General features: G+C 45.2%; 1 protein-coding gene across 1 annotated transcript in view; it reads left to right on the top strand.

Moving 5' to 3' along the window:
• Nucleotides 1-3,742: 3,742 nt before the first annotated feature.
• The window catches only part of LOC120803406 (membrane-associated guanylate kinase, WW and PDZ domain-containing protein 1-like), a 38,474-nt gene continuing 31,799 nt past the window's right edge, over nucleotides 3,743-10,417 (top strand). The window contains exons 1-6 of the mRNA XM_040151815.1: nucleotides 3,743-3,781; nucleotides 3,889-4,001; nucleotides 4,117-4,354; nucleotides 5,760-5,870; nucleotides 6,151-6,407; nucleotides 6,495-6,777. Coding sequence (XP_040007749.1) covers nucleotides 3,772-3,781; nucleotides 3,889-4,001; nucleotides 4,117-4,354; nucleotides 5,760-5,870; nucleotides 6,151-6,407; nucleotides 6,495-6,777 — 1,012 coding nt within the window. The 5' untranslated portion in view covers nucleotides 3,743-3,771. The remainder of the gene's footprint in view (nucleotides 3,782-3,888; nucleotides 4,002-4,116; nucleotides 4,355-5,759; nucleotides 5,871-6,150; nucleotides 6,408-6,494; nucleotides 6,778-10,417) is intronic.

Genomic DNA, 10,417 nt, shown 5'->3' with positions numbered 1-10,417 from the left:
TATTATTATTACTACTATTATTATTATGATAAATTTACCGCCTGTTTCGCGTGGTTTTATTTATAACAGGTGCGTTAACAGAAACCAGCCGGTTCACGTTAAGTCGCGTGAACCGGCTGGTTTCTGTTTTTTAGCAGAGATTCTCTCTCGCAGCAAACACACAGCAATAAAAAGCATTTCACCCGATAAACAACTTCACATCAACGTCCAAAGAAACATTTTCAAAACCGAATAAATAAAAGGAGGAACAATCTGCTAACTCTCTTGCTCTCTTCTGATTGGCTGGTTCGCCCGAGGTCTGACGTATTTAGAGTCGATGTTTCTCCTACAGTCTGTCTCTCAGAGACTCGTCTGTCTGCAGTTTGAGCTGCTCTGAGATCAGATTCCAGCACAGACTGAACCTCCATGAGGACTGTTGGGTCAGACTGCGTTAGTCTGAGCTAAGTGTTCCTAATAAACTGACACCCGAGTGCGTATACAGTATTAGCAGTTAAGCTCAGGTTTGACTTGACTGACAAGTATAAGAGCCCGTCAGAGTAAGACACACCTTTTACTTACCTGTCCAAACTTTACCCCAAAGAAAGTTCAATAAACACTGATTGAAGCTTTTTGCTTCAGTTGCTATAGATCAAACACACACACACACACACACATTCCTGTAAACAGCGCACATAAAGAGAGTAATACAGTCCACTCCCTGAACACACTCGGACTTACATCACACTCTGTACTCTGACCAGCCTTATCAGAGAGAGAGAGAGAGAGAGAGAGAGAGAGAGAGAGAGAGTGTGTGTGTGAAGGAGAATTGAAAGAGAAAAGCGAAGGGCGAGAGACATAACACAGAGAGAAACCAACGGAAACACTGAGATAGTCTGGACATGTCAGCTGAACACACACCAACCCATTCGTCTGTAGAGGTACGACATACACACACACACACACACACACACTGCACAGTCAGAATTCATGTACTGACTGAGTGAATGCTGCAAAAGTCTTTTATTGTGACGCGTGAACGAGGTGACAGGAAGTGACAGGGAGAGAGAGATTGGGTGAGCGAGCATGTGTCGATGATGTGTCAATAGCAGGACACGTCCTGCCTCCGACCGCGAGACGCCGTGCAGCCTCCGCGTCCATTCACACACACTTCCACCTTCAGCATGAGGACGCTTCTTTGCCTCCTCGCCTCCTCCTTTACCTCCTTCCCAGCCTCTTTACGGCCTTCCTGTTGAACCGGGCTGCGTCCTTACTGTGGAGCCCGATGACCTCCGTACTACCTAACTCTCTCAGACTTATCTCCTCACCACCTAAACCAGAGAGCTACTCTACCTCAACACTTCTTGACAAGGTCACTTCTGGTCTGAATGTGGCTGTTGTGGCTCTATGGCTTGTGCTAACGCTGCACTTTCCGCCTAAGAAAACTCGAAAAGCTAAATACAACGTTCTGTTATCACGCGTGAACGACTGAAGACGATTGCAAGTCCCTTTGAGTTTGATGTATTTATTCATGAGGAGCTACATCAAAGGAAGGACGGAGGCTGCAGGACAACGTACGGCATTAAACTGCTGATGTTCCTGAAGCCTCACGGCAGAGAGTCGGAACCAAACGGTCGGCTCTCCATACGGACATTACAAGACTTAACACTCCACGTGAGGCATTTCACCACACACGTGAGGTGTGAGACCCCCCCCAGTGGTAAACTGCACGGTGTGCGTCGTGTCACTTTATTCCTGTGCTTCGGAAACTAGCCGGGACCTGTTCGCTGCTACTTCTCTAGCATGAACGCATGCTAGATGGGAAGCTATCCACAGCCTCCCGCGTGTAAACAAGCCCATGTGAAAATGGAGCCGAATGTGACTCTTTGTAATGTTTCTGCTTTCGGATTGTTTGTTGTGTAGGTGAGTTTGCTATGTGTCCTTTGTTTGTGGACTTGCTGCCTCAAATTGTCCCTTGAGGGACAAATAAAGTATCTTGAACTGAACCGAGCTGCGATCCTTATGCAGTTTGCCACAACGTCCGTTCCGGTTGCCACTTTCCGTTCAGAGAAAATTGTTTGAAATGACTCCTGTGAAAATCGGGTCTATTTTAGAAAGCTGTAGCAGGCTTGTGCAGGTTGTCCTGATATACGCTATTTCGTGTGACTCCTCATTTCTACAGCAGAGGTGGCGAGTGCGAAGTTGGCCCGACCCATGGAGCCACAACAGCCACATTTAGGAGAAACGCACCAAGTTGAAATAAAGCGGAATTGTCCTTTAACCCCTTCCTTCATCACTAGAGATCTTTGATGCCTCCTCTCTACAAGAACTAGGATGCTTTTTATCCGTACTTCCGGCCTCTGGGGACCTTCTTCAGCCCCTCACTTCCTTCCTAGAGAACTTCCCAACCTGTGCTTTTGTGCATCAGTTAAATTTGTGGTTAAAAGTCTCAGATTGTTTAAATCGCTGCTCGGGGACGTTGCCGTTTATTTCTTCACCGACTCCCACCTTCACATTTGCTCATCCATATTTAATGTACGATGTCTAGCGGCCTGTGTGTGTGCGTGTGAGTAGGAAGTGTGTATTTCCCTGTGGCTATGATTGGCTATAAATGAAATTGAGTCAGTGGCTGGCCTGCATGTATGAGTGTGTGTGTGCGTGTCCGTGTCTGTGTATAACCGTGTGGTGTGTGTGGCTCCCTGCCGTCTGCCACCATCTGCTGTTCTCTGAGACCGAAGCCTCGATGGAGGAACCGATCCCAAACGCTCGGAGGACAGGAAACACTGGGTCCGATTGTGAAGGGGGTCGTCTCCGGTCTGGATTTGCAGTTTGGGAAAGAAGCTTCCCAGTGAGGTGGTGAGGAGGTTAAAGAAGCTTCCTGTTAAGAGAACAAAGAGGCACGGATGCTTCCTAGGAAGCGAGGAGGTGACTAAGTTATGCAGTTAGGAGGCAAGGAAGCTTCGTGTTTAGATGGTGAGGAGGCTTCCTAGTTACAGGGTGCAAGGAGGAAAGTAAGCTCCCCAGCTACGTGGCGAGGAGGGAAGAAGCTTCCTAATGAGGAAGCAAAAGGGAAAAGAGGTTATATATGAGCGAGAAGGTAAAGCTGTGTCCCAGTGAGGAGGCAAGGAGGAAAGGATCCTTCCTGGTTAGGGAGTGAGGACGTAAAGAAGTAACCCAGGTAGACAGTGAGGGGATAGAGAAACTCTGGTCAGGTACAGTAGTGAGGAAGGATGGAAACGTCCTATTTAGTCAGGGAGGGGTTAAGAAGCTCCTTAGAGAGGAAGCGAGAGGCTGGTTGGACATGAACTGTGTTTGACCTGGAGACGCAGCAGGGGGCAGAGACACAAGCACTCGGGTCCTGTTAGATCCAGATTCAGTTTGTCGGTGTAGTTCTTCTGTGGGACGAGGGAGACTGTTATGAGGCTGTACATGCTGTCTGTGACCATCAGGGCAGTGTCTCAGTAATGTTCGTGGTCTAGACTACAACTCTCGCAGACCGTCTGCAGTCTACGAGAAGCATCTCTAACATAATCCGAATGTTTTCAGCCGCGGTCACAAAGTCAAAGTCACATTTATTCTGTCAACAGAATAAACCTCCATGAAGCAAAATCGGAATGTTCATGTTGTTGATCCCACATCTACACCAATCAGCTGGCAGCTCAGTGGAGAGCCAGGTGTTTCCCATCATGCCCCGTGGCACCTGGCTCTGAAAAACCGCAGCTGCGCCAATCAGCAGTGAAGAAGTGTCCTTGTTGGGTAGGAAGGAGGTAAAGGAGGTAAAGAAGTGCAAGACAGATGTGTCCAGGTGTGAACATCACTGTTACAATAATCTGAGTTGGTTCCGCAGAGACGAAGGAAACCATTAAATTCACGAGCTCGTTGAATATTGACGTCGTGTTGTGTGAACTGCAGGTGAGCCAGGTGTGTTATTGAGCGAACTCAGTACCTGTTGCCTGTTTCCTCCTGTCTGCAGCTCGGCCGCCATGTCTAAAGCGACGGTGAAGAAGCTGCACTGGCGCTCCAAGGTAACGATGCATGTTTCACCCGGAATGAGAAGAATTCTCTGAATCTCTGAAAACTAAACAACACCTTTGTTCTGCGCTGTTGTGCGATCGTGTCTCCTCCACCTGTTGTCTTCAGGTGCAGGAGAGCTTCGTCCCGCTGGGCGGGGGCTCGGGAGAGCTGGGTCTGGCAATCGGCGGCGGGGCCGACTACGGCGAGTTCCCGTTTGTCACGTCGGCCCCCGGGGGCGGGGCCACGGTGGGCGACATCATCTTAGAGATCGGGGGGACGCCTGTGTTAGGGATGACCCTCGGTGATGTCAGAGGAGTCCTCAACTCCTGTCCTCATCCAATCAGAATCAAGACTGTCTCCCCAGGTCAGAGGACAGAGGACGAAAGCTGTGATGCTTTTATGTTCTTGTTATTGGCAGCACTTTATTTTACAGGTCCCGTATTTTCCAAATGATTTTCGGCAAACGTTCCTTATAATTTCCTAAAAATGTAGCCGTTAATTACTGGGACATTTTCAGGGACATCTGGCACAGTTTGGTTCTAATTATATGGAAAAAGAAGACGCTTTGTTCATCTTTTGAGGAAACTCACGTCTTTTTTTGAACTAAGTTTCGCTGACCTACTACATCATTAGTACTTTTCTCTTAAAAACTCAAATATAATGAGCAGGTTCTTCATAACTGTGGCAATTTCCCTTATAATTAGCATCAAACTGTGTCGGCCTTTATGGGAAATATCTGAGTCATCAACAGCTAAATGGCAGCTACTTTTTAGGAAACAAAGAGGAAAGTTTGTGGGAAATTAGCTGGAAAACACGGGACCAGTAAAATAAAGTGTTGCCTTCTTATTTGTTTAGTTTTAGTAATTTATGTTTGATCTTTCCCTGAAGTTGGATTGATGGTATTTTACTTTATGTTCACCTCTGAAGCATCATTGTAACTGAAAGGTGCTAGAAAAACAAAGTTTACTTACACGTGTAAATTTCACACTAAGACACTAATTCACAGGATCAGTTTTCCAGGAACGATTAATCGATTGGTTGATCAACATAAGATTAATCTGCAACTATTTTTGTTATCCATTAATCATTTAGGTGAATTATTATCTGGCTCCAGCTCGTCTTTTGTGAGGATTTGATGCTCTATGTTTCAGACCGTTAAAACAAGGCCAGTAATATGAATAATAAGTCACGCCCCCTCCCGGAAGTATAACGACAACTGAGTATTTTTTTCAGATTTTTTGTATAAAAAAAAGATAAGTTGATTGAGAAAATACTTTGCAGATTAACCGATAAAGAAAACCATCATTAGTTGAATTCGAATAAGTCATGTTACGCTCCCGTGGAAGTATAACGGACAACTTTGAGTATTTTCAGACATTTTGTAGATAAAAAGATTGATAAGTTGATTGAGAAAATACTTTGCAGATTAACCGATAAAGAAAACCATCATTAGTTGAATTCGATTTTTTGTGAGGAGGACAAAAACAAGTCAGAGTCATCAGGTGGAGAAAAAAAGAGAAAAAGAAACACTTAAATCAGCCCCTCTGCTATATACATATACAAAGAAAAAAAAAAAAAAAAAAAAAAAAAAAAAAACGAAAAGTCACCAGACACCAGAAACTGCAGCTGTCGGAACTACAAGGACGGTAATCGGAGGTGTTGCTTGAGCAGACGTATAAAGTCGTAGTTCAGGTGCAGTAATGTGCTGCTGAGAGACTGTCTACCACTGCATGACATCACTGTGACATCACATCCTGTCTGTCTCTCAGGTTCGTCCCTCTGTAAGGACCTCAGGTTGTACCTCAGTAAGTGTTTTCCATTGGGCTGGACAGTCAGCTGCAGCAAGCAGCTCATCAGAAGAGACGCTGTACATGCTGGCTGTGTGACACACACACACACACACACACACACACACACACACACACCTGTACACACACCTGTACACACAGGTAAACCCTGAAACCAAAACGGATCTAAACACTGAAGAATGAGTGTAGGTAACGAAGTGTAGGTCAGAGTTCAATCTGAGCCGATGAATGAAAGTGTGAAGAGCTGATAACTCAGGTGGCGTGTGAACGCAGTGTGAGCGTCTCGTGGTCGTCGGCCCGTCACCGAGCTGCAGTGTGAGTGGAAATGTCTGGTTTACTCAGTGACACGCAGACGGTGGAAGATATAAGCTTGCGCTGCTCAGAGAGGAGGAAGAGTTTCTCCACTATCCTGAAGGCCAGCGGCCCCCAGGGGCCCCCAGCAGGCCGCTCCCCAGCAGCCCCAGCAGCTCCCAAACAAACCCCCGGTGGCCCCCGGTGGCCACCAGCACCCCGCTCCCCAGCTGCCCCCAGTGGGCCACTCCCCAGCAGTCCACCAAGCGGCCCCAGCAGCCCCCCAGCAGCCCCCAGTGGCCCCCCAGCGGCCCCCATGCAGATTTTAGATTTCTTAAAGCAGAGCTGCTGACAAATGTGTTATAAACTTCTTTGATAATTGTAACGTGTTTATTGTTGCTACAGTGTGTAGCTGAGTTATGTAGGAAAAATCTCATGACATATACTAAGAAGAAAAGAGCAGCCATGCGGGGAGAGTCTGTCCCTCTCATATGGGATGAGACTGCACCTGAACTTTACCTGCGCATGTTACAACCTGTTCGATGGCATCACGGTGTCCTCCCTGCAGGTACGACCAGGCAGCCTCGGGACGGGGAGATCTCAGGTGTGGACTACAACTTTGTGTCCATCGAGGAGTTTTTCTCTCTGGAGGAGTCTGGAGCCCTGTTGGAGAGCGGCAAGTTCAAAGGTACGAAAAACAAACGCACCCACGGCAAAACAGCTGTAAAAAAAAAAAAAAGCAGAATGTCCCTTTATTCAAACAAACACACTAAACTCTGATCGTTTTTTACATGAGGATTTTTTTTTACAGTGTATGGTAAAGCTATAGATTTGCGGCGTGGAGTCATTTTTTACAGTGTGCACTAAGGTGATTTTATTCCAGGGTGGGCTAGGGTGGTGATTTAAGGTTGGGGGGGTCGGGGTTATTCATTATCGATGAATCTGCTGATTCTTTTCTCGATTAATCGATTATTCATCTATCTCTCTAAAATTACAGAAAATAGTGAAAATCGTGGAACCAGCAAAGGTTTGGGATTAGTGTTTATTAAAAAACAAAAAAACAAAAAGGATTTTTTATTGATCAAAAAAGGTGATTCATTTTCTGTTGATCAACTGATCAATTAATCAGCTAATCGCTGCAGCTCTACTCTTCAACAGGCACAATTCTTATATTCACCTGTCCACCTGCTCTGCACAGTGTTTATGTGCAGCAGTCAGCTTTGTAAATCCAATGATTTCAGGCCGTGAAGAAAAATCACCTGCAAAAAAAATTTGAAATGAGTTTAACGTACATTTATACGCTTGGTGTAAAAATGAGAAGAGGAACACCCAGGAAGCACAGGTCTAGTAACTAGTCGCTAATCTGAGAGAGCGGTTAGCAACTCTCTGGTTAGTGCACGGTAACCTGGGATTTTATGCAAATCACTTCACAGAGGAAGGAGAGCCTTCTCCCACAGGTGGAGTCTCAGTGTGTCCTGAGGGACTCTGAGGGAGGCAGGTCTGTGGTGAGCTGGTATTTTGTACAGCGTGGAGTCAATGTGGTGAGTGTTTGGGAAGAAAAGAGGATTTTCTGTCTCTAATCCTTCAAACCTCAAACGTCAAACCTGCTTGACTCGCTCTGTGCATCATCTCTCTCTGTGCCCCCCCCCCCCCAAAGTATTAATCTGATGGGATTAATGAGACTAAAATAGGAACTGCATTCACACATAAATATCAGTTCACACTGAGTGAAGTGACGCGTGAGAGAATGACTTTTAAAGTTTATTCTGCCTGATCATCCTGAACGTTTTAATTTGGCAGTTTTCATCTTTTCATTTCCTGTTGAATACCTTCTTTCATAGTAAAAGCCTTTTTTGATGGATTATTTATTTCTCTGATGATTTTTATTTCTTTTATCTCCTGAGTTTATTCGGCTCTGTTAAACTGTTCATTTTTTTCTCTTTCCTGATTTGATATAATCTCATGTAGATCAAGTATCATATTTTATAGATAAAGTATTATTTTGGCTATTAATCGTGTAATATTTGTGTCCTCTGTAATAATAATAATAATTTTTTGTGCACCCTGCGCCGGGCTGCAATTGGTCCTGTTCATTTTCTTATTTTTGCAACTTTTTTAGTTTTCTTCTTTTGTCATACGTGTCTAAATGTTATCCAGCAGCGTATTTAAGACGTGTCCTCTCTAAACATGCTGGGAGACAGAGTTCTGGTCTGTGTGTCACCAGGAAATTACTTCTTCGGTTTCCTTTTTTGAATGCTATCATTCAGCTATGGTAACGTTGCGCAGCAACTCCACGGTCACATTGTTTACACCAGGGACCGGCTGGTCGCCCTGAAGCCGACCGGCATGGCGACCAGAACAACGGACACCCCCGCACCAATCAGGAGGGGGACAGACAGAGGAAGCAGAGGAGGAAGGAAGAGACAGGGGAAGAGAGCTGGGTACAGAAAACAGAGACTGATGGAGCAGAGTGTGTCTCCCTTCTGCCATCGTGGGCAACGTGAGATCACTAACAAGATGGACGAGCTAGCGCTCTGATTCCTAGAGAGGATTCAGAGGGACTACACCTAAGTGTTGTGTTCAGTTTTTCACAGAGACATGGCTACAGGAAGATACTCCGGAACTCATCGCTACCATCGACGGCTATCAGGCTGTTCGGGCTGACAGAAATCAATCTGAGAGCGGAAAGAGAAGAGGCAACAGATGGTGCCACCCTGGTCACATCACTGTAAAGAAACGGAGCTCTGGATCTAGTTGGGGTGGTGTATCTTTAAGTTTAGTCAGCACGTCACATAAATCACACCAAAGCGTTGTGTCTTTAGCACCTTGCCATGTGCAGTGTGATATTGTGCCCTCATTGATACCGCACCTGAAACACATATTCAATGTTTGTACCGGTGCAGTTTTTGAGGGGTGAAGCTGTTGAAGGAAATTGTAGCTGACCAACTTAAATCTGGTGTTTACAGTGGTGAACCTGGCAGGTCCAAATCTGTAGTAATGCCCAAGTCAGATTCCCACCTCCTCCACCTTTGCCGGCTGGGTTACCTCATTTGTTCACCCAAACCTTTCTTCAGGAAGGCTCTGGGTTGAGAAGGCTCTCGGAGTCTCGTTCAGACAAAGATGACAGAAATCCCATTTGTGCTGCCCAATAGAAAATTTGAAATTAGGGAGTCAGAGGCCATCCCTCTTCTAGTACCATGATAACTTTTCCAAACTCACCCCGGGTACTTTACGATTCCAGATGAATTCACTGACATTTTTATTAAGAGTTTTAACAATATGATAGGGAGAGGGAACGATGGAAATAGGTACATTGTCCATCGTCTTTATACAGCTGACTTTGCCACATAAGGTTCGGGGTAGTTCTGTCCACCTGTTTAGTTCACTTTCTCTTTTCTGAATCAGCACAGGGTACTTATGTTTAAATAGGTTCTTCAAGTTGCCATCCACCTGGACGCCCAAATATGTAGACCCTTTTGGAGCCCACTTAAAGGAGTCTGACTGGCATGCATCTCTGGAATTCAGTCAGAGGGAGCATTCACTCTTTGTATAGTTGGCCTTACAGCCTTACAGAGCTTTTAACTTGGTAAGAGATCGGTCTGAGTCGGTAAGATATAAAATTACATCGTCAGCAAATAGACTGATGATGTGAGTTAACTGACCCACTTGGATGCCTTTTATGTCTGTGTCTTGTCTCATTGGTTGTGCCAGTGGCTCTATTGCTGGGACGAAAAGCCCGGCAGAGAGTGGACAGCCATGCCTGCTGCTTCTTTGCAGTGTGACAGAAGTTCACACTATACCATTTGTTACTATCTTTGCTTGTGTTTTGTGATTATAGGGTTTTCACCCAATTAATGAAAGACGTGCTGAACGCAAGTCTGCCCAGGACCTTAAGCAAATATGGCCATTCGAGGCAATCAAAGGCCTTTTCTGAGTCGTTTCTGGATTTCGTTAAGTGGATAATGTTGACGAGTCTGAGGAGGTTATCGGTCGAGAGTTGGTTGTGTTTAAAACCTGTTTAGTTAATATTAATAAGTTTGGGGAGGAACCTATTTAAGATATTGGTTATGGCCTTGGAAATAATCTGCATTAAGGAGTCCAACTGGCCCGTGAGAGGAGCATTTTTTAGGGTCTCTGTTTTTCTTATGAATTACTGTTATTAATGCCATAGAAAAACAATTAGGTAGAGTTTATGTTTTCTTTTGCAGGATTTTAAACCACTATAAAGAGAGGGATAAGAAGATCTTTAAACTCTTTATAAAATTCACCGTCTTTTCCAGGTGATTTATTAGACTGCAGTGAGGAGACGGCTTTTTCAATTTCTTTTC

The sequence above is a fragment of the Xiphias gladius genome, chromosome 18 (assembly GCF_016859285.1).
Source record: "Xiphias gladius isolate SHS-SW01 ecotype Sanya breed wild chromosome 18, ASM1685928v1, whole genome shotgun sequence".
NCBI lineage: Eukaryota > Metazoa > Chordata > Actinopteri > Istiophoriformes > Xiphiidae > Xiphias > Xiphias gladius.
The sequence above is the reverse complement of the archived record's forward strand: the minus strand, read 5'-3'. Positions and strand labels throughout refer to the sequence as shown.